The sequence below is a fragment of the Catharus ustulatus genome, chromosome 6 (assembly GCF_009819885.2).
Source record: "Catharus ustulatus isolate bCatUst1 chromosome 6, bCatUst1.pri.v2, whole genome shotgun sequence".
In the NCBI taxonomy this organism is placed as follows: Eukaryota; Metazoa; Chordata; class Aves; order Passeriformes; family Turdidae; genus Catharus; species Catharus ustulatus.
The window spans coordinates 52,150,901-52,174,669 of NC_046226.1; the positions used below are offsets into that span (position 1 = coordinate 52,150,901).

The 23,769-nt window shown below is 42.2% G+C and overlaps 2 protein-coding genes and 2 non-coding genes across 4 annotated transcripts in view; all 4 read right to left on the reverse strand.

Annotated features, from left to right (window-relative positions):
• The window catches only part of TRIM66 (tripartite motif containing 66), a 43,530-nt gene extending 26,048 nt beyond the window's left edge, over nucleotides 1-17,482 (reverse strand). The window contains exons 1-4 of the mRNA XM_042779398.1: nucleotides 17,191-17,482; nucleotides 7,205-7,308; nucleotides 4,378-4,525; nucleotides 35-167 (exon numbers count right to left, since the gene is read on the reverse strand). Coding sequence (XP_042635332.1) covers nucleotides 35-167; nucleotides 4,378-4,525; nucleotides 7,205-7,308; nucleotides 17,191-17,410 — 605 coding nt within the window. The 5' untranslated portion in view covers nucleotides 17,411-17,482. The remainder of the gene's footprint in view (nucleotides 1-34; nucleotides 168-4,377; nucleotides 4,526-7,204; nucleotides 7,309-17,190) is intronic.
• Nucleotides 17,483-20,402: 2,920 nt separating this feature from the next.
• Nucleotides 20,403-23,429, reverse strand: RPL27A (ribosomal protein L27a). Its single transcript, XM_033062225.2, has 5 exons — nucleotides 23,359-23,429; nucleotides 23,021-23,084; nucleotides 22,525-22,600; nucleotides 21,554-21,728; nucleotides 20,403-20,579 (listed from the first exon to the last, which is right to left on the reverse strand). Exons 1-5 carry the CDS (start codon nucleotides 23,359-23,361, stop codon nucleotides 20,451-20,453), a joined length of 447 nt encoding a protein of 148 aa, XP_032918116.1. The 5' UTR covers nucleotides 23,362-23,429; the 3' UTR covers nucleotides 20,403-20,450.
• On the reverse strand, nucleotides 21,114-21,245 carry LOC116998405. Its single transcript, XR_004418386.1, has one exon. It is a non-coding gene; the product is annotated as a small nucleolar RNA SNORA3/SNORA45 family (small nucleolar RNA).
• Nucleotides 22,050-22,182, reverse strand: LOC116998404. Its single transcript, XR_004418385.1, has one exon. It is a non-coding gene; the product is annotated as a small nucleolar RNA SNORA3/SNORA45 family (small nucleolar RNA).
• Nucleotides 23,430-23,769: the final 340 nt, after the last annotated feature.

Sequence of the window (23,769 nt, forward strand, 5' to 3'; positions counted from 1 at the left end):
GGTGCAGAGAGGGAAATCCTGAGCAGGGAGGTACCTGTGCTCCTTGTGCTCTGCCAGGAGGCAGCTGCGGCAGGTCAGCGTGTCACAGGTCTCACAGAACACCTTCAGTGCCTCTTGAGGGTGCACCACACAAAACAAGGAAAACTCCCTTGCTTCATCTTCAGCTGCTGGGGAATGCAAACCAAAGTGTCATTGGCAAGGAGGAGAGCTCAGAAAAAGAGTAGCTAAACCCAGAGTTTCTTGGGAAGTCTCAGTGATATTTTTTAAAGGCACAGAACTTGAAACCATTTGATTATCTGAGGCTGGGTCTGTTTGTATTTTTTTCCTTACACATCCTACAAACTGAGGGGCTCAGGAACAAGCCCTCAAAATAAATCATACTGTCCTCTAAACTCTCCTGAGTTTAAAGTATTGTGATTTGGAGCCTCACGACCTTAAATGCCCTGGTCTGGTAAACCCCTCAACAAAACTACTGTAAAATACAGAATAGCAAATACAGTAAATAAACTTGCAGTCACAGTGGAAGCAAGGAAACCCTTTGTTCTTAAAAAGTTACAGGAGCAATTCTTTTCCAGATTGTGTTTGTTGTAATGCAGCTTATAAACTTCGGCAGCTGAGGTTGATAGGCCCTAACACCTGTCCTTAAAAGGGTTTTCTAAAGAGTATTGGGATAAAGAGTAAGAATGGACAGCAGGCATGCAAAGAGGAAGCATTATTTCTCTACAATGTATTCTTGCCTTTTTTCTGAGTGATAGAATTATTTTAGAAAGAAGGAATACTGTCAACACAAGACACCAGAAAAAGAGAAAGAAACCATGGCAAAGCCAACCTTCTACCACCAAAGGAAAACTCAATATCTTCCTCACAGTACTCCAACAAAGACACTATCCCATCACTCTTTACCAACCCATGAGAAATTAAACAACACAATCATTCTTAGATAACACATATTGATAAAAACTTTAAATTATGTAAAGGCATTAATAATTTATATGTCATTACCTGCTCATATGAAATAAGAAATATTTCCATTTTCCCACACCAAACCTCTTATTTATCTATACATTTTTTAAAAACCCAGCCTGGGCCATGCTCCCATCCTGCAGCAAAATGAAGCCTTTTATAGATTCAGAAGTGATAACTATTGCAAATAACACAGACCCACAGGGTACAGCAAACTCTACTGGCTCAGTCACTTCATTTTCAAATTGTAAAATTCCCAACTGAGCAGCAGAAAGGCTAAGAAAATCTCATGGCTAACAGTGGCAATGCAAATATGGAGAAAATCCATGCCACTCTCTGAAAAACACATGCCAAATTGCCCAGTTTTCAGATTGCCATCTACTCTAAATATTTCTGAGGAGCTTGATTTATTTCCTCCTGTTTCACTGACTTCCATTCCACCTTCTTAACAGTGTGCAAGAAAATAATTTGTGACAGATTAGGCCAAGATTTTATGTAATAGCCTCACATGGCTAACATTGTCAGGAATTATTTACTGCACTATCATGCTTTATCCTTCAGGGAAGTTTATTGGTTTATGCCATTATTGAATCAACTGCTAATAGATAGCATTAATAAAGGAGGAAATTAGATTAGGGGTTTTTTAACCCACTCCAATATTTTCTGCTAGAAAGGATCAAACTGAATTCACCTTGACAGCAAATTTTTTTCTGATTATATTGTGAATATGTACTTTTGCATTAAAACTTGCAACTGACAAATAACAAGGTTGTACAACCAATATATATCCAGAGAGGATGTCAAAGATCATCCCTTATGTGATCAGATTTTACATTTTCAAAGGCAAAAAAAAAGACCATAATAATTTTCTGAAGGTTTATGGGCTGGAAAAGCCTTTCAAAGTGTTGAGCATCTGCAGAGCTGCTTTTCTGTAAATTCAAGATCAAGTTTCCCATATTAAACTCAAACTGATAATGGGATGTGGTTGTTAAGGTCCATGTGTCATGAAGCCACAATCCTATAAAATGATTTCTTCCTTTTTCTCTCTCTGAGGGGCTCTTTAGCCTTGGCATGATTACAATCATCTCAGAGAATTCTTTGGGCTTTTTTAACACCATGTCAGATTTAAGAGACAAGCGGATTTCAAATGCAAACTAAGAATAAAATCAGTATTATCTAATTGCAACACAGACCCACAGCCTCACTAATCCCCTGACTCAATTGACATATCAGTGCCAATGAGCCATGGTATTCTTGACCTACTTTTTACTCAGCTCAGAGCAACACTTTTCAGTTTTGAAATAAGTTTGATACTTGGAAATCAGGTACTAAACAAGGGCACAACCCTGTTTATTCTAAAAGCAAATATCTAACCACAACTACCCTTTTTAGCTTCTTGAAAAGATTCTCCCTTGGTGATCAGAGAAAGCTCAGCTGCCCTAAATTCTGATAACTCGTCTTTTGAGTCACCACTTTCTGCAGCCTACATATTTCTTTTATCTCAGGTGGATCTCTTGAATAATTAACAAAAAGTTTTAAATCTCTGCCCCTCTGATCAGAGTTGATGTCAGCTTTGGAAAAGCAATTTCAGCTAATAAGAGTTCTGCCTCCACTTGCATAATTCTCAATGACTTGGATTTTGGTTTTACAGCCACATGCTCTACCTTGAAAGAGCACAACAGTACAGCAGAAAGGTCTGCCAGGGGAGCCAGGCTCCTCTAGCTCTGGCCCTCAATAAACAGTTTATTGAAATTAATAGAAATAGGAAGGATCTGATGTGCTTGGTGAGGATGCTTTGCTACTTCATTTCTGACGCATGGAATCTAACAGTGAAAAAAGGTCTGGCCCTTACAAGGGAAATGGCAAAAGATAGAGTTTAAAAGCCTAAAAGCAGTTTAACAGCTTGAAAGTCCAAGATCTCTTAATAGTTCCAAGGGCTCACAAAGACGGTGGCTGTTTTCAGAACATCCTGCACAGATTGATGATGGTCTGTGTTTATTTCCAGAAGAAAAAAACCAACAAAACCAAACAACAGTCTGAGTTCTAGTATATCGTAATATTTGCTTTCTTTGAACTGTTCTGAAGGACATCTGTCATAAATAGATAAAACATACATAAATAATAATAAAAATAACACAAAAGCACAAAATACATTCCAAATGAATTCTATATTAACTAGTCTATAGATGAGCTACCAAGCTCCTTGTTCATGTTTTGTTCAGCACATGGAATTTAGTACTAAATTCTTTCTCATGTTTTCATGTCTCTGCATCTTTCTATTTATATAGCACACACAAACCCACAGCTAAACCACACATATAATTTCTTGCCAGTATTGGTCAACAATATCAGTTGTAAATCTTAGCTAAAGTGACATGAAATTATAAATAGTTAGAGCCTCAAAACCACAGCTCTTATCTTGTCATCAGCTTGAGAAGAAAAGCATTGTCCACCCAGTCAGGACATTTGAGGGGAGAGTGGGGGACTTCAGTTTATATTATTCTCTAGAAAAGACTCAAAAAATCATTTAATTGTAATTTGTGCTTTCATATTATAACCATTCTTATGGACTTCTTTTGTTTACACTCTATTTGGCAATGGCATATTTTGTCTCAAGTGCCTCAAACTCTGAGAAGACCAGTACTTAAACTCCATCTATGGCAATTATAGACTTCTACAAGAGAAATCCTACAGGGAAAAAAATAACAAAAAGAAGAATCAGTGGGCTATTTTTATTCCTTTTTCTGTCCTTCATCTTCCTTATGACGAAGAATAGGCGTGCTGCACAAATTCTAATTTTTAGATAAAAATTGCATTTATAAGTTTAGGTTAGTATACTCTGCAGCCGGTTTCTGACATGTGAGTACAGAAAATAATGAGTAATAACAGGAGATGGTCATACTTTCTGTAGATCACCAATATATAGGGATGAGACATATTTGCCAGTGGGCTTAATTTGTGCTTGCTCATATCCTCCCAGGAGACATTTCTCATTGCAGGCTTAGGAAAGGAACATCCTGTAGTGACCACAGCCTTTTGCTGTCTGTGACTCCCTCACACACCTTGTCCATATTCACAGGAATTGCTTTGGCATGGCTTTTTCAATGAAATGACTCCAATTGGGACAGAAATACCAGAAGGGCAAGGCCAGTTGCAGCCCTCCTAACCCTGTGCCATCACTCCATAGAGTGGAAAGGCACGTGAAGATCCTATCTGTGAAACACAAATATCCAAGTTTTTTCCCAATAATGTGCTGTGCTGATTGTGGCAATGAGAGAGAAGTTGAAGGAAAAGTTGGAGAGAGAAACCACAAAACCTCTTGTTGGCTCCGAGTCACATAGAGCCTGTGACTGCTCCCTTTGCAATTCAATAAGTGATGTGAGAAGGAAGGAAACCCCAGTGTGTCCCCAGTACCTGTGCAGCCTTTCAGGGATACAGGCAGGAAGCGTTCTCCAGGCTCCTTGCCATGTCTGTGCTCCTCTGTACAGGAGCTGCACAACCATTTATTGCATCTTGTGCAGAGGCTGTGGGCAGGTCTCTTCTCTTTGCACATGGAGCAGCTCTAAGGACAAAAAAGTGCAATTACACACACACACATAACAAATCAGCTGTACAAACTGTTCCTCTTTAACAGCTATGAAGCTTCATATTTTGTTGTCCTCAGACTAAAGCAATTCAAGTTGTTTTAAGAGTTTTGGAATTGTGTAACATTCAGAAAAATACACAAAACATCCTAATGGTGAGACAATCTAGAAAACAACATGGGGGCACCCACATGCTAGCAATGAAAAATTTGGTTTCTATCCTCTAAAGAGTTGACCAGAAATGAGCTCAGTTTATATCTTGGTATCATATGTGCTGAACTGGAAACACATGGCACAGCATCATGAGAGGACCTGGAAGCTTTAATTAAGTATTCTCTCTATTGTTTCAACAATTCAGGAAATGCCCTTTTCTATATGGGCCCTGCTGCCTGGACATGGCACTAGGGGGGAAGTGAACTGAACAGCACAGAAATTAAATATGTAATTCCAATTTGGTACCCAGAATGAACTAAAGAGGAATTCCAAGGCAGCTACAATGATAATTCTTCTGAAAAGGAAATAGAAAGTCTGAAGGAAGAGCTCTTGCAATTCTTGGTTGGTTATCTCAGTTTTAAATCACAGCTTTAACATCTAGTGGAACATCCATATCCACCTAAATTCTGAGGCTCAAGTGAGTTGAGCTCTGACTCACTTCAGCACAAGAAAAAATTTGTTCTGCTGAAATTAATTTGATTTTTATAATTTCCTTCCATAGGTCCTGCATTTCACAACAGGTCTCTTATCAAACTGTTACTCAGGAGTTTCTAAATATTCATTCTCAAACTGGGCAATTCTTTACAATAAGACAAGAAAGTTTTAAATGGGTTTAATTGTCTAGAGAGGGAATTGTGCAAGTCAATATGCTGTTTTAGCCATTTGCTTATGAGCGATGTTTTCCAAAAGGTGCACACAATAATTTAAACCAAAAAGCCTTATAAAACTGATATAACAAAACACAAGAACACCTAACTTGGGGAAGAAAGATTTTACATAAAAAGAAGTGACTAGTCTAAAATGTACCCACCTAGGTCCAGCTTAGGAAAAAGCTGAGGAATGCTCTGCCCTCTGTGCCATAACCAAAACTGCTGAAACACAGGTGTACCTGTAACAGTTCAGCTCTCAGTCTGACTGGGATTTATATTGACACTGTGGTCTGTTAACATCACTTTTAAGTTGCAGAAGCTTCCCCGAGTTACATTATTTATGATGTGGAAATGGGTTTTTGGGCAAGAGATTCTGAATTGGGTATTTCTGAAACTGCTGCTGCTGGCATGCAGCACATTCTGTCATCCATGCTTCACCCTCACACACTGAGAACATCTTGCTGCTTCCAAACACCTTACAAGCCTTGACAGAGTCTCATTTGAATATATAAGGAAGATTAAGACAGTGATGTCACCTCAGTGTCTCAGGTGAATGATCTGGTACTTCTCTCCTTTGGATGTCACTGGTGGTGAAACTGGCTTTAATTTGGGGTGTAATGGTAGTGGTTAAAGACAGTAAGCAAGCAAAGCTACACGATTTGATTTAATAAAAAGGAAGATGAAAACTGAAGGTTCACAAGTTGCTCTAGGGTACTCCTATGCTCCAGTGAGAAATTTGCATTACTGAACTGCTCTTAGGATTCCTGAGGGATTACAGAAAAGAAAAACCTTCTTTTAAGGATGGTTTGAAAAAATAATCTAATGCTTTTGAAGACATTAGATATTCTCATTTGATTTCCTTTCTACACAAATTCTCATTGAAAAGTAAATGATTCAAGTCACAGTAATTAACAAGTCCCAGTATAATAACAGCATTTTAGAAACTCAGCAGTATCTCATGAATTTTCTTCCTCTCTTTGGAGAGTGCATGTGAATACACCTCTTCTTGTTTTAAACCAACTTATGTTGCACTCTGCAAGCAATGTACACCTGAGGAAGTCAATACAGTTGGCTTGCCTTAATTATTTTTGTTTCCCCAGAACACTCTGTGGATTAGGTTACACATTCTTTACTTTTTAACAATACCAAACTTTCTCTGTCCCTCCTCTCCACCCAAACTAGTGGCTGCTACAAAGCTGCGAGAACAGTCCTGCCTGTTCACTGGGTATTTAACAGAGGTTAAATCCATCTATGTTCAATGCCAATTCAAGGCAAAAGCAGTAGCCCAATACCTTCCTTTGAATCCATTCCACAGTGGGGAACTGCAATAGGATGTGACTTTTTTTACCATTAAAACAACCAAATGAGAAAATTGTGACTGTTCACATCACATGACCTAATGGGTGACGTTGGTGTAACAATTTAGTCAAGAGTCATCTCCAAAGGTCCTTTCTAACCCTAACAATCCCACAATTGTTCACTTGGACTTGAGAGCAGAAAGAGGGCAATGAGGAATCCAAGACATTCAGTACCTTCCTAATATGTTGGTTATCACAGATATATTAGTATCAATATTTTTAATGGACTATTTAAAATACAGGGAGTAAAACTCATTCTTCAACTAAAGTTAAAATTACTGTGAAGGCAGTATGTCCATCTCTGGCAATAAAGCAATTACAGTGCTGCATAAGCAAACTAGAAGAGAATATTTGTTGTTCAAAAGGAGATTTGCTCTGTTTTCAGTGTTCATCTAGCAGTGTTTCAACAAGCCATAATTTAGTGGCTTTTACTTACCTTTGCCATAGCTGAATCACCACTGGGAAAGTCCTTGAGGAAGAAATTCTCAACTACATCCCTTGCAAAGCAAGTCTGTTTGCACACAGGGCAGGAAAGGATACCTGAATTTTAAAAAATAAAAAAAAATAAAAAAAATAAAACCACCACAAATAAAGCACACCAGCCATGTGACCCAGGAAATTATATAAACCACAGTTCAGTATTGTGGCTTTTTTGTGTCACATGGGCAGTTCCAGGAAACTGAGGCATCCTTCAAGCCCTCAGTGGCTAGACCTGGGTCAATATACAGAAAAGAAAAACAAAGCAACAAAATTCCTAGAAAAACACCACATTTCAGTTGACTTATTTCCGTGTTTATTGACGATATCTGCACGTCCAAATGCTCACATGGCTTGGAGATGATTAAAACTGAGCTGGACTTTTAACTGTACCCCCTTGTTACAGATCTACTTGTGCTTTCTGAGATTTTCTGTGGTTCTGGACCAGCTTTACCCCACCAGAGCTGTACCCAAGAATAAAACACACCCTCCTTAATACCAGTTTTACAGGGCAGGATGCAATCCAAGTGAAGTGATGGGGGAGCAACATCCTGCTGGTAGAAGCAAAAAGTCAGAAAATAGACAAAGGTTTAAAAAAAGATTGATAAGGAAAATTATTATAGTAAATCCAGAGGTAGCAAAACATGATCTCCCCTACAGCAGAGTGAGTAGCAGGACCTGGCTCCACCCTCATTAACAACTGAGCTCAGCTGGGGTGAACCTCAGTGTCTGCCTGGGCTGAGAACCAAGAGCTCAAGCAGGTGTCCCTGACTGCGCACCTGCATTTTTGACCTCTGTTATTTCATTCCTTGACTCCTTGGGCTCTATTCTATTTAGCTGTGCTTGTATGGGGTTTTTGTAAAAGGACAATGCATTTTTCTGGCCACATTCCTGCAGACTGCTGTAGACGTGAAAGAGGGTGGTGATGTGTCAGTCTATTTCAAGGTGTATCTTTTTTTTATCCAAGATCTTTCTGTCAAGAACAGAATTTCCACGCTATTCTCATCTTGCCGAGTCATCTATTTATGATAACTAACAACAGTATTTTCTATGACTAACTGGTTTTAACTCACCTAAAGCAAGGTTTTAAAGCAAGATCAGTGACAACATTCTACTGTCCAACGTGCTTTTTTCCCTTAACTCAAGATTATTTTTGCACACAGAGAGTTAATTAAACCTGAACTTGTCTATTACTCTTCACATTACACCATTATCAGAACTTCTCCAGTTTTCCAGGTGCTTGGTATTACCCGTTCCTTGGGACATGGCTCCTGCAGTCCCCAGCCAGGGGGCAGAATGTTAATTCTGAATGTTCCCAATTTCAGAGCTGGGCCACTGGACCTTTAACAGCAGAATTTTATATTGACAGAGACACACAGACTCCAAAACATCCCTACATTTCCACTTCTGACCAAAGCACTACTCAGATGTCCGAACACATTCACTTCCATTCACAAATGTTTTGAAGACACTCTGAGTTCTGGTACATCTCCTCTGAAGAATATCCTTTACTAAGAGCCATTTCCATGAGGTTTAGATCTTTTTTAGCCCAAACCTTGCATAAAACCAAAAGCATAACTGGTTTCTACTTTTTCCCAGAACTGTGATTTGGTAGCCCAAGTAGCAGACCAAAATCCACCTGAATTATTCATTTCACTGTGCATTTCACACAACCCTGAGAGTTCATGCAGACATGAGGAGGAGCAGGCTGTGCCCACAGGTTACTCTGCTAATCAGCCACAAGTTACCCCAGGGAAAGGGAACACAAGCAATTTCCAGAGCTCTGCTCATCAGGCAGGTAAACTGAGCCTTGAACAAGGCTGTTTGCTGGCAGGAGTTACAAAGGTGTCTAAAAACTATCTGATAAAGCTGAAGAAGTCCTGTTAAGAGTTCCTCTACTTTGCATCCTTCCTGTAAGGACTGCAGCTGAAAAAGCATCTGAATTACCTACAGTTTTTGTAGCTAATCACATTTTCACGTGTCACACCCTAGCCCAACACAATCCTTTTACATTGGTGGCACTGAAACCCCTCCATGCTTTCCCAAATCACAGAGTAGGACACTTTCAGGTGCCTCTGGAGGTGTGTAAAAGCAGGAGGAGGTCACACAAGTTGTGTTACACTGACAGTGCCTCCTGCCCCTTGCCAATGGTGCTCACTAGAGTGAACTGCAGCACCAATTCCTGGCAGCTGAAGCACTCCTCCCGTTTCCCTGCCAGCCCTGTACACAGTGGCACAGCTGGAGGGACAAAAAGACAGGTACATTCTGATTGATAAGCTAGGCAGCAGGACAGCTGCTCTGCAAACAGCTTCTCACATAAGGCTCAGGGGATGTGCTCCAATTCTCAGTGCAGTCAGTGAGAAACCAGCTCCTGACTTCCCAGAGCCTTGGACACTTGGGACCAGCTCCTGTCTCCCACTGCCAGCTCCTGATGTGGCTAACGTTGGGAGAAAAACCTCCACACTGAGCACCCTGCAAATGGACCAGAGGGGAAAGAGCCAACAGGTGATTTCTGGAGTAGGAAACCCACAGCTCTCAGTTACTCTCTCATTTCTGTGCCCTATGGGTGAGCACACACAAAACACTTCTGGGAGCAGCTGCTTGCTGGGAAACAAAGGCTTTGTCCTAGCAAGGACAGCTTCCATCAACACAGCAATGGTAAAAAAGGTTACTATTGAAGTTTCTACTTTATTATGTTCCAACACTATTCTGTTAGTGCAGAATGTTAAATCAAGTTATACCAATTAAATGATACTTCATGGAATGCTTGTGGCCTCAGGCACATTCATGTGAGCTTTAAATTCTGCTAATTTGTTACAAACCAGCAAAGCACAGAATACAGCATCATTAGAATGCATTAGTTTGATAACGAGCAAGACAATATTTTTTGTGTTTTTAACTTAAAAAAATACTTCAATAAACTTTCACACTTAGAAAACATAAATCATGCATGGATTTCAGTTCTGCACAAAAATCTCCCTTATGTATGTGCTGACAAATGCAATCAACAACTGGAAGGTAAATTACATTACTGCTGATTAATATTAAGGGACATCTAAAAGTGATGCCCTGGATGACATAGCATAATTTTCCCCCAGGTTTTAGATCCAAGTTAAGCTACTAGAATCATGTTATTCCAGAAATACACATGGAACAAGGTCAGAGCTTTGTTTTAGACCCACTACCACAGACCACCAAGTACAGCTTTGATTAGTGTAAATGTCAGAGTATGTCTTAAACATTCAAGTAACTGTAAATTATAATGATTTCAAATCTAAAACTCCCTTGAGATGAACATGCAGATTCATCAGCTTAACTTAAAAAAAAATTAATAATCTTAAAAAGAACAGTAAAGAGAAAAAATAATGGGGACACCATAGCAATAGAGGAAGTCATGGACTGGAAGTCATTTCCTACTCACAGGTGGGCTAATCAAAAACACCTAATAATAAAAAAATATAAAAGATAAATTTGCATCTTGCTATCTTGCTAAAAGAGGGATTGCCCGAGCGTGATGGCTTTGGAGACCACATTTGTTCAGCTAATTGGGCTTATTTGATACGTTTTCCACTTAATAAAAAACCTGTGTTCTCTAGAAATGCCCCATCTTTTTCAATATTAATTCCCCAAAGAATCAAAAGTTAGCTTGGCATAATAAATGCACTGCAAAATGAACTGTGGAGCAATTAACCTGAAATTAAGCAAATAATATTTACAAACAGCCACAAGCAGCATCAGGCTGTGCAAACCACCAGCAAGGCACATTTTCCTGGGAATCTAGGGAGGTTTCCATTTTCCTGGGGACCCCTTACCTGTGCTCTGGGTAGAGAGCCAGAGAGCTGCCCAGAGTCACCTGTTTTTGGGGACAGGTGGGGGGTAAGAACTGCACACAAGAATTCCCAGGATCAGGCAGTGCTGTGGTGCAGACTGAAGTCACTGCACCTCTCCCTGGGGCTGCTCCCTCTTCTCTGGCCAGGAATTCTGGCAAATCAGCAGGCTAGAAAGGTGCACTGAGTCACTATCAGGTGCAGAGGTTTTTTCCTCTTGCCTTCTTTCTTGCCTCGAGGATTCATTCAGGCCTCTGAAAGCTTGCCTTGGTCGTATTTTTCCCAAATAAAAATCCCATTGTCAAAATGAACAGCAGTGTCCTGCTTCCTTCCTTGCCTGGGTCTTCACTCCACCCTCAGACTGGAGCAGAAGGAAAAAGGAGCTTTTCCAAGCCCAGGCAGCAGCAGGTCTTCCAATGCCATTCACCCCCACAGCACTTTTTGCAGACCATAACCTAAATATTTTTCTTGCCTTCCTACCTTACCACTGCCTCAAACACCGCTGTTAATCTGTTGTAAGAACCAGCTCATTTAAATATATCATTATCAGAGCACTGTGGGTGAAGGGAAGAGCAGGGAGAAGCCCTGGAGACTCGCTGTTTGTACGTGTGAGAATGATGCAATTTCTGGGTCTAAACAGCAACTCAACAAGGGATTACAGGGCTCCAACAACAGTTTACATATTAGATCAGGTACAATCATGATGCCTAAAGGGAGGCCAGTATTGATATCCAAGCCTCTAGAAGTAGCAAAAAGCTGACAGAGATGTTGACACATTCTATTTTTGCATGGAAATTAAATTGGTAGGAAAGAGGTAGGAACATTTGCATAAATTACCTTTTAGAAGTTCAGTGCCTCCTGCTGTTTAGCTCTTGAAATTGTTATTTATGACATCTCATTTCACTGCTAAAGAGATGACCATCAATTTAGAAAGGCTAGCAAGGATCCTAATGCTGGGTTTAAGCCTTGTTTCATTGTGATACACAGAATAAAGCCCTACTTGAGAAATATATGCAAGTTAAACCACACATAAGATATCCTTAGTCCATTTGAGTTCTCAGCTACTGAAGAATCTCTGGAGACCACATGGTATTGAACAGACCCCTACAAAGGGCCAGCACATGTGGAGGAACAGTCCTTCATCTAAATCCTTCCAGAGCCCCAGTGCTGCTTTCACCCCCAGCCCCAGCATGTGAACATCACCACCAAAGGCTCCAGCACCAGAGAGCAGTGTCTAACTCTGTGTGTGGCTGTGTTTATGTACAGGCACCTCTGAGCCCTGGAAAGCCTAAGCAGCAGGTGTTGCCTTGGCTGAATCAGTTTGCAGCCCTTTTTCAGCAGCCACCATGGTTTATTTCCATTTTCCCACTCCCATCAGCCACAGTAACTCAACAGAGCATTGGGGAGAAATGGAGTTTCAGAGGCAGTGGGTCCAATAGTCAGACACAGGTGGCCAGTCTGGACACTCCAACTCCACACCTGGGATATCCAAAATCAGCTTTCAGGACCACAACAAGGTTCTGCTTTATCCTGTTCCAGCCCCAGCTCCCCACAGGCTGGATCTCTCACACCCCACAGCTCTTTCTCTGTTAGTGGAAGCTGCCACACTGCACTGGACCCAGCAACAATAACTGTCCCTTTGTAAAAGTACAAATAAAAAAAGAACTAGAATTTCTGAGTGGTTTCAAGGATTTTACTCCACCTATACTACAGCAATCCAACTTTTAAGTGGCAGAGCCCTGGATCACTTACAGAAATCACCTCTAAAGTGCCAGCTGTAACCTCGCCACCACCCATGGACACCAAAAAAGAACCCATGAAAAGCTACAGCTCACAGTTTTGTTTCAAGGTCTTCCAATCTGGTCAGGGTTAAATAGAAAGAACCCTCAAGCTGACTGCCTCAGAAATAAATCAAGGCAGATAATTTACTTATTATTATAATGAGAATCTATTAGCATAAAGAAACAAACAGTGGAGCTACTACACACACCACATTTGTGTACTTGCTGTCCACATGTTGCACCTATTCCTCTGCTCTTTCCTCCAACCACCATCAGAATAATTATTCTCAGAGAGCATTAACTACAGCTCAAGCTGCAGGCATAATTTACATTTCCTTGGAGACCCAATTATAGGTTATAGGAAACAGCTCTGAAGACAACCTCCCACTCTACAGTTTCATATTTATATAACTAAACCCCTCATTGTTTCATTTGCCTTTTGGATCAGGCAGCCAAACAGCACAGTGCAAAGGGCTGACTAACTTTAAACCCATCTTAAGTTGCCTAAATATATACATTAGGATCAGTTTCTCTCTTCAGAATAATCTTTCCACTTCCCTTTGTGGAGGTAAAGCATGCACTTGGTTCTAAGTGGTTCTAATTAAAGCAAAAGGATGTTCTCCTTCAGAATTAATAGATCATTGCATCACTTAAATGAGTGCATCAAAACAAAGTTATTGAACTCTGTAGATGTGTTTTGTTTGTCTGTTCATTTTTATTACCTAAATGCAGCCTGAATACAGGCTAAGGCACTGTGTGTTCACACCTGGAGCCTCCTGAAACCAGAGCTCTAAATTTCCTATGCCAAAACTTCATGCTGAATTTGAGCCAAAACTGTCCTAGAGCTCAATCCTTTTCCTGAAGGAAACCCTCCTGAAGATCTCTCTGAGCAACACCTTCCTGACTTTTGGATGTGCCTCACAATTAGGGATTCACAGCTATATATATTTATATAGCACCTACCATACAAGCTGAAGAAAACTGTTTATTTTCAGCAGGAAGTAACAAAATGCAGCAAGTGAATATTTGTCAAGAGCTGAAGGCACATTTGCTCTCTTTAGAAGTCTGGTTTTCCCCAGTCTGTTTGCATATCTCTAATACATAACCCTCTCACATTTACACAACACGAGCATGGACAGTTTTTGAGTTATGCAGAGAACATGGGTACAGATTACACCACCATTTTCCAGGAGCTTTGTCATCCAACCCAGAGAAATACAAAAGGGAAAAAAAAAAAATTTGCAAATGAAATTGCAAAAAGTAATAGCCCAACACACAAGTTCAATACAAAAACATAATACAATTAAATCCACCACTTCACAAAGCAATCTACAAAGGTGAGCAACCATTATTAACATTTTACTTTACAAGTTAGGCTAATTCCACAATTTGGTCACAAAATGTTAAGACCCTCAGGGTTTATCTCAGTTAGCCAAAATCTGCAAGGTGTTTCAGTACATCTTTTCTGATTGCCTTGTTCTCAGGGGTCCTAACTGTGATTGAGCAGCAATTACCTGTGATTTTTCCTTTCTTTAACAAAAAAAACCCAACAAACTCTTTAGCTGAGACAGTTCTGCAAAACCATTAATTTCTCCCAGCAATGCACCTCCACTGGTCCTCATTTGACTGCTTTTGGAATTAATGCATTGGTGATATTTAAAGCACTAAATCAATTGATATCATTGAACATCTTACAGAAAGGAAGCTTTGTAGATGTGGGGTAATTTATTTTGGTATCCACTTCCAGTTCAGGGAAGAGGAATAGACACAGGAACCTGGATGAATTTGGTTTTGAATGTATTTAGAACTTCATGAGAAAGAGGTAGACCCAAGGAAGCAAGAACGAACATTTCCATCTTAAGAGATGTGAGAACATTCTGCTTTTCTTACTCAAACCCTCTCCTGAAAATCATTCTTTCCCATGCAGTAAATAGACTGGAAACATGTAACACGTAGATCTGCAGAGGAGGAGAATGTGGATTCTCTGTCACAGGAAGATAAGGAATAAAAATAGGAAAGCAGCCCTGGCCAAAAAAAAAAAAAAAAAAAAATACTGAGAAGCCTAAACTTCCCCTCACAGAAGAAGCATACATAGGAGCTAAACTCACAGAGAAAACTTCCTTTTTCCGCTCACATTACCCCCAAACTCTCAGTTCTCACAGCTATGGATAAATTCTGATGGCTATGCAGCTTTTCCATGGGAGCTCTGGTGCTACCTCAGGGCTTTTATTCACGAGTCACCTCAAACACACACAGGAATTAAAGTTCCAACACCAACCCCCATCAAATGCCAGCTTACCTCCAGCTTCACAGCAATTCCAATACAAAACAACAAATCAGAAAAAAGGAGTTTTGTTAGCAGAGGACTACTTGTAGTAAAGCATACAGAAAGTTGCCCATTCTAATACTCTTTTTGTGACAAATGTCAGAATGGCTTCATTCACAAATACATTCATTTTTTTCCATCCTTACATTTTACTTGAGAAGTTCCTAGCAAGCAAGGAACACATTTTTCTCACAGGCAATATTTTACATTTACTCAGCTGAAATAGTTTAGCACTTACAGTTCACCACTAGCAGCTTCATGTGATCAAACTTAAAAATGACACTGAAAACCGGACTTACACTGCCCATATCTCAGAAATCAGATAAAACAAGCAACATTTAACATCATGCCATCAGCAGAGTTCACAAATTTATCCTGCCTGACCTATAGTGGCTGCAGTTTCAGTCATTGGCTTAATTAAGAGACACAGATGTTTTGGTTTTGCTGCTTTCCTTGCTCATAGATTAGCTGAATCTCTACACCTGTGTCTCACTTAATTTACTGGGTCATCACCATTCATTGTTTCTTTTCTCTGGTCTTGCTCTTTCCCACAGAAGTTCCCTAAGTAAACAGAGAAACTTCAGGAATAAACTAGTATTCATTCCATTTTGCTGTAGACAATTAATTCCTGATCCACCTTAAAAAAATATCCAATATTTTCATAAGTCATGAGAACCTGTAGCTGCACTTCATCCAAGACCAGCAAGCGGTAGAAATTAATTTTTCCATTTGGTAGACAGAAAGAAGGAGGAGAGGAATGGCTGAAATGTCAAATGAGAGCACCTAAAAAATAATGGAGTGCTTTTTTCAACAGTATTTGATTACAGAGAGGCCCCTCAGACTTTAGGCCCACTATGACCAAACATTAAAATTTTTATGGACTTGCAATGACTGCCTTGCTCTCTTCTTCTTCTCTGCTCTCATATCTTTTTCTGTCTGTATCCTACACATGAACAGGTTTTTTCCTTTGCCTTTTCCTTGAACTTTGTATTTTTGCCAGCCTTCCAAAAGTGACCTCTTACAACTGATTCAATTTGTTCTCAAACCTGAACTAGTCTAGTTTATGTCATGTCACCAATCAATTGTGATCACCCTCACCTCAGGGAAGGTACCTTCTCTTCCTACATGCGTCTAAAATCTGCCACAGAAGAGATAATAAATGATGCCTCCTACTCAACTAAAGTTCAAAGCCTGTGAAAATATAAGTTATCTATATGCCTTTGCTCTTCTTGTACTTTAGTAATGAGTCTGGAATGCTTCCCCACAGCAATTAAGACTCATTCAGTAAAAAATACTATGTTCTGTCATCTTTGTTTTATTTTTAAAAAGTTACACATTTTCTTTTAGCATCACAACCGAAAACTGCACAAATAACTCAAAGATTTCAAAAAGCACCGCCAAAAAATGCTTCCTAATCTCACTCAGTTAACTCAGATTTTAGAGTGAGTTACAGCCTCAAGGATTAAGGTAGAGAGAAACAACACTCACAACGAGATGAAAGGTTCAGAATGCACATACTGTAATAACAATTATTATTACCTCTGTTAGAAACAAAGAACTGGTGTTTTTGTGTTGTTGGGGAGGCACTGAGGGAGGGGGTGAAGGAAGAACAAAACTATCACCACAACCGGTATCATAGAAAGGCCTGGCAGGTCAAAAAGATTGCAAAAAAAAAATTTGTTTTGTAAGATACCCTGTAACATTTATTCATTTGTTAAGCTAAGAAAATGGAATATTCACAATGTCAACTTGGTAAGTGAAACATTCAGCCCATTCTGAAAAAATGTTAAAATCTGTGTCATTTCTCTTCAAAACACTGCTGTTGGATGAAATACACTATGAAGGTGGCTTGTTCCCAATCCACTCTCTGCTCGGACAAATCTTTACTCTCCTAGTTTATCAATTTAAAGTAGTGCTGTAGAAGAATAGGCTTCAAAATGTACTTCTCAGTCCATCTCTTTTCATAATACTGTATTGCAAAGAGCACAAGCCAGAGATTTTGAAATATTACCTTCATAGAGAACCTCATATTCAGTGGGAATACAGCTGTATCCTTGGATCAGATCTGGAAGGCAGTCCTTACAGAAGGAATGCAGGCAGGGGAGCATCCTGGGTTCCCTCCTCCGCAGCTCCCACTTGCACACCAAGCAATTCCTCAACAGATCCAGGCTCTCCATCCCTGCTGGCTGAAGGCTGGCCCCAAAAACATGAAGAGTCACAAAATGGCTCATGACAAGCCCTGCGCTTCACAGAACACTTGATCACCCAAGCACAAACCAGAGGGCAACACGGGATGCACGATCAAATAAACAACATTCATGTAGCCCCTGTGAAAAAAGAAGCTCCTTGCAGCTGAAAATCACATACCTGCTTTACATCTTTGCAGATTGCTGTGCAGGAAAGTGTGGTTTAAGGTTTACAAACCATGATCCCACTCTCTCTCTAGTATTTGCAACTTCTGTAAAAACTGAACTAATCTGCTCTATCGATCTACTTACAAAGCTGAATTGTCACACGCTGTACACTTCCTGCTAGAAGCACTGAAACTGTGCAATTAAATGATGAGATTCTCTGACTGCTTTTACAATTTCACTCAAATATTTTACAGTTTTCAGTGAAGAATACCCATACATCCATCATTTCAGCAATGCATGTTAGAAAGCTGCCTTGAAAAATGTATAGCATCTTCTGACAGTCTTCTTCATAGAAAATTCACTTTGCAGCAATCAAATTTTAGCTATCAAGATGACCACAGATCAGATTATAGACCAAACCTGAGCTCCCCAATGCTCCTCCCACCAGCCCAAGCTCCCCAAGGTCAACTGAGAGTTTTGCAGTTCATGTTTCATCCTCAGTTCTGAGATTGTCAGAGATGTTGATCAGATGCAGACTGCAAAGGGCAACTCCTCCAAGTTGTATCAGAGCAGAAAAAGCAGGCAAAGCCTCATTGCCTTTGGAGTCACTCTTCCAGCTGATCCAACCTTCTGGGAGCAGAGTCCCATGAAGCTGCTGATTGCCCTGGCACAGTGGCCCTGCTACTAGCAGGATGCCATTGAAGCTACAATCTCCAGATTCCTCCAGCACAGAAGAGCACCAGCTCTGATCTTAGGGCTACCCATTCTCCTGAGGGGTTCTGTTTGCTGGTAGATTCCAGTGGAAACAGTTAGGAAGCAAATCTGGGTTTGGCTTTTTTATTCTGCAATGCAAAAATTTATGAATGTCTCAGAAATTAACAACCAGTAGGGGGTTTTTTTAATCACTGTATCCTGAAATCATCAGTATTTAAAATGTCTTAGAAGAAAAATGGACCCTATGTGTAAGTCTGCATCCTATTTCATACCAAGACCTGTTCAACTAGGCAGACACCCACCAACTTGATTGACAAATTACTTAGATAAATTCAAACCTACCATTAAAACTTCAGATTCCAGTTCCAAAACCAGAGAGTCCCTTTGGAAATGAGCTGTGCCAGCTGTACCTGTGGTTTAATTAACATTTTATCAGTGCCTATTACAAGAGATCACTTTTTGCAGTGCATCTTCATCAGCCATTTACCAGAGGCAAATGTCACTAAAGCAGCACGGCCTCTCAGCTCACTTCATCTCTCTCATTTCTTGCAGCTCCTGTTGCTAAGAAGACAAAGTTGCACCTACAAAAATAGGTAATTTCTGCAGTAGGAAGTTGAGGTCTGAAAGTACCACATTGTTGACACAGAGAAACCACAGCCCAAAGCATCCATGCTCAGAGAATCAGTGCAAACAAAGCCTGATACTGGGAAATGCTCCGTCACCCTAAAAGCCAAATCTGGGGCCGGATGAGCAGAAGCAGGCTACTGAAAAACTCAATTTACACCTTTTGAACAACACACAAAACGGAGCAGAATTCTTTGGTAGGAAGGGGAAGAGTTAGAGTGAAAAAAATATGTTTGAAATTGTGTTCTGAGGCAGGTACGCAGAGTCAAGCAGCTGGAGGAGAAGGCTGATGTATGTAATGAGCTACAAGGCCTGGAAAGAGAATCCAGGGAATTAGAGGCCTGACCTTGGAGCTGGCAAAGTCGTGCTGCAGATCACCTCCAGCACCAGGAGGTGCACAAGTGGAATAACCAGCGCATCAGGCAGGAAAGGCTGTGCCTGCTGTCTGCCTGCACTGCAGGAAAGCTTGGACACCATTTCCCACACATTCTCCTGGAGGAACTGGCTGCTCCTGGCCTGGAGAGGTGCACTGGTCACTGGATGAAGAACTGGAGGGATGGCTGGGGCCAGGGAGTGGTGGATGGAGCTACATCCAGCATGACATACCAGGGAACAGCACTCCCAGCAGCCAGGGACACAGTTCCCAAACTGCTCTGTATTTTGGAACAAACTGCCCATTTATGTCATAGCTGCTCACAGCAGCAGTACCACTGGCTAAGAGGAACGATAGCAGAATGCACATCAACCTCACCCTAAAAGCCCTCTAAATTTAATGGTTGCCCAACACTAGAAGTTAATTAGCTAGGACTCTATCACACCAACTAGAAGGTAACCTGCATTTAGCAGCAAGCATAAAATAAGTTAGAGTGTTTATAGGCTTTTGGTCTTACACTTGAGAACCAGCTCACTGAATTTAGATTTTTTTAACCATTAAAACCAGCTTTGGCACACAGGGTCAACCCCTGCAGACACCAGAAGTCCTAATCTGATTACAACCAAGCAAGGATCATTTCAGGCAGTCATTTTAACCCAATAGATCAGAGCAGTTCCAGAGCTGTGCCACTGCTTTGCCAGCTCTAAGCAAGGTTGAGGATAGCTGGCACAAACACTGCCCCACAGGTGGGAACTGCAGGAATTGCATACCCAGCCTGGAAAAGGGCAAAAATTGCAAATGTTAAGTAACAGTTACTGGTGACTACTGTCACCTTGCATTTCTTTGTCCACATTCCTGATGTTCCATCCCCACAGATTTCCCCTGGATCCCCACCAAAAGCATATTGTCCTCTTCTGGCAGCTGTAGGAAGGATCACTAACAAAGAGCAGCACAAACACAGAACGTTATTTTGCCACCCCATAAAGACAAAACAATGAGGTCTCTGCACATGGCAGGTGCTGAACACTCCAGTCAGGCAATTTCAAAATGAAGCAGTCAAACCACTCGTCAAAAACTCTGCAGGTAAGATTAGAAGTGTGAACTGTGTCTAGACAAGTCAGGAAAGAGAAATCAGAACCCAAACTTCTGTAAATTGGCTGATTTTACGCATTGTTTATTCAAAAAATTTGAATAAGACAAAAACTTTTATGCCACAAGCACACAGGCACCACCAACTTCTTTGATCTTCTCCTCTGCTCTTCTACTGAAGAACTTTGCTTTCACAATGACAGGCTGCTTGGGCAGCTTCCCCTTGCCCAGCACTTTGTAGTAGCCCTAGAAAGATTTAAAACAGAAGTTCAGTGCTTGTAATCAGCTTGCAGGCTCCTACATTCAGGCCTGTTAGCACACACCCCTTAAGAACAAAACCATGATCACCTCATCCACTCAATTCATTACATTATAAGGACAATCACGACATGAAGACAATAATCAAAAGAGCTGCTGGTCACTGCAGGTGAGAAGTGGGCCATGCAGTGGAAGTGATGCTAAAATGTGAAAGATTGTCACATGTTTTGTAGTGGAATTCTAGAGAGAAGGAAACTGAGGGAAGCCTTGCAGTCCTTCCCTAATCCTCCTGCTGTTCTCTTTTATTTTAAATGTTTTCCCTTCCTCTCAGGTTGCTGTGGATTTGGATTGGGACAGCTTTTCCCTCCTCCCTGCTTCCCAGCTTTTCCTGTCCCCTTGCCCAAAGGGGCTGGAGACCTGGAAGGTCCATGCAAAACATGGGAAAGAATCACATCCCCCTTTTTTTTGTCATCTGTGCCACAAGTGGCCAAGAGGGAGGCCGAACATCGGCACCTGGCAGAGCAGTGTCTCTGATTCGGTGGCTGGCTGAGACACAGGACATCAGAGCCAGTGAATATGGATCAGAAGTTTCTGTCCGAGAACTATAGCACACCAAGACAACCAAACATGTGGAGATGTGACTCTAGTCTCGAGGCTGGACAGGGAACATGGTGAGACTGGCTCCACCATGGTTTTGCTCCTTCAGGAACATTCCAAACAAGCCATCTCTCACCACCAAAGGAGGGCAGTGCCTGTCTACACAGACCAGCACCAGAAAGAGTTGTTACACGGAAAAATGTAACACCAAAGTGCTTCTGTAACCACTCACAGCCCAGGGATCTGTCTGGTGAAACTCTGAGCTCTGGAGCTTATGTGCAGCTCAGCCTTTCCCCAGGGGGCAGGCACAGCTCAGGCACCCAAGGCAGAGCGGGAATGCCAGGGCTGAGTGCAGCAGAACTCACCGAGCGCACGACGTCGATGACCGGGGCCAGTCCAGCCTCGTTCTTGGCGTAGTTGAGCCTCGTCTGTTCGCTCACCAGAGTCCACAGCTTGTCCAAGTTGACAGTGGGACAGAACTTCTGGTTTCTCTTCAGGTGGTAGTGTCTCATGCCTACCTTCCCAAAGTAACCAGGGTGACTGTGGAACAAACACATTCCTCATTAGATCACATTTTTAATTCAACCTGAACAAGCAGAACTCTAAAACTAACACTGAAACAAGCACCTTACAAATCAAAGTCTCCAAAATAGCACATTACACATTTATTCATATTAATATGTGCAGAATTCAGGTGTAATAATGATTAGTATCCAAACCAAGGAAAAACTACATTCTCTGTACGTGCTTCTTTTCCCTTGAACTCCCAACTCAATGCTCCTCACTGCTGAGTCTGTATTTCCAGGGAAGGCCCACCTCCAGGACCGCAGGCAGGCTGCCCTGCCTGGGAAGCTCTGGCAGTGCTGTCACTGACCCGGTGACTGACTGAGCCAGGGAGGGCACAGCCAGTGAATAGAGATCAGTGCTTGCTGTCCGAGGACTCCAGCACACCAGGACCACGGGCAGGGCCCAGATGTGACTCTATAGTCTCGGCAATCAGACAACATCCCCCACCTGATGCAGCCAACAGGATGCAGGTTGGATTTAACATCACATCCTGAATTTACTCTGTGTGCCCTGATAAGCAGGTACCACACTCTAACAGGCAAATTTGGTAAATTTTACCTAATTCTACACTGAACTCTCCAAAGTGCCAAGTGCAAAAGCCTTTGAATTTAGGGTAAGTGGGGACACAAGCAGCTATAATGCCATGCTTCCCATTAAAGGAAAAAACACATAGGATTGCAGGAAACTTTGTTTATTCACATCTAAAAGTCAGTAGCTTCTACCTCAGGAGCATGCATGTAGGTAGTAGATATTTAAAACATTAGCTTACTATTTATCAAAGTTAATCCTGTGATGATGTAAACCACCGGCATTACCACGTCCTCCAGGATGCTTCCTGTGTTTGCCTGAGAAGAAAAAGTTTAAGCTTGTTACATTAATATTACACATAATACTTAGATACTTTCAATGTCAACCTAATCTAATTATTCCATATTGTGGTGTGACAAGGCTGGAGTGGATAGAGTTGAAAGGCAGACTGCACCGCCCTCTAAGTTTAAGATGTCGCACTCAGTGCTGAAGTCACAAATCCAGGGAGTCTAAAGCGTGCAAGACTCGATCAGCCATCACCGCGGCAGCCGCCTCGGCACGCTGCGGCCTTCCTTCGGCACTGCTCGCTATTCCCACGGAGCCGGCGGGCCCCTGCCCCCACGGCCCCATTCCTATGGGATCCGGGAAGAGCAGCAGCATCCCCCCGGTGCTGGGGCAGCCTCGGAGGGGCCGCGCCGCCAAGGCCCCGGCGCACCCGCGGCCGCCTCTGCACTCACCCACGCGGCCGTGGCCGTGGCTGACGTGTCCTCTCAGCTTCCGGGTCTTCCTTAGCCTGGAAGGCTGCGGGGAAGGGGGAGAGCAGCCGTGAGCGAGGCGGGCAGCGAGCGCCAGAACCCCGCGCCCGGCCCGGGGCCCGCGCAGCCGGGCGCCATGGCGGACCGGCCGCACCGCACCGCTCCCGCCCGCCGCGGGCTCGGAGCCGCGCCTCCCCGCCACCCTCCTCTACTCCGCAGTCCCGTCCAGCCGCGGGAGCGAGGACCGGCGGCCGCGGGGTCCCGATCCCGATCCCTTTCCATCCCATCCCATCCCCGCCCGGCCCGGACGCTGCTCCCACCATCTTGCCGGCGTGCGCGAGGGAGAGAAAGGGCGCGGCTCTCGCGAGAGCGGGCAAAGGCGCGGGAGGGGCGGGGCTCAGATCTCGCGAGGTTTCGCGGGGCGGGAGCGGCGGGCGGGGCTCTGAGGGGCGGGCGCAGCGCCCCGTCCTTTCCCGGCGCGGGAAAGCGGCGATTTAACCAGAATTTAGGAAAATTTGCAAGTTTGGTCACTTTATTGAACAGCTGTAACAGTGGGAAAATGAACACTACGTCCTTAAACACAATTGGTGTGTGAATTCCTGGAGTGTTACTGTCTCTTAAGCTTGGTTTCTAGGGTTTTTTAATGGGTTTTATACTGTTAAGATTTTAAACAAAACAGGCCCCAGCACTGGATTTATTTTTCTTTAGAATTTTCCTGGCGCACTTAAAAA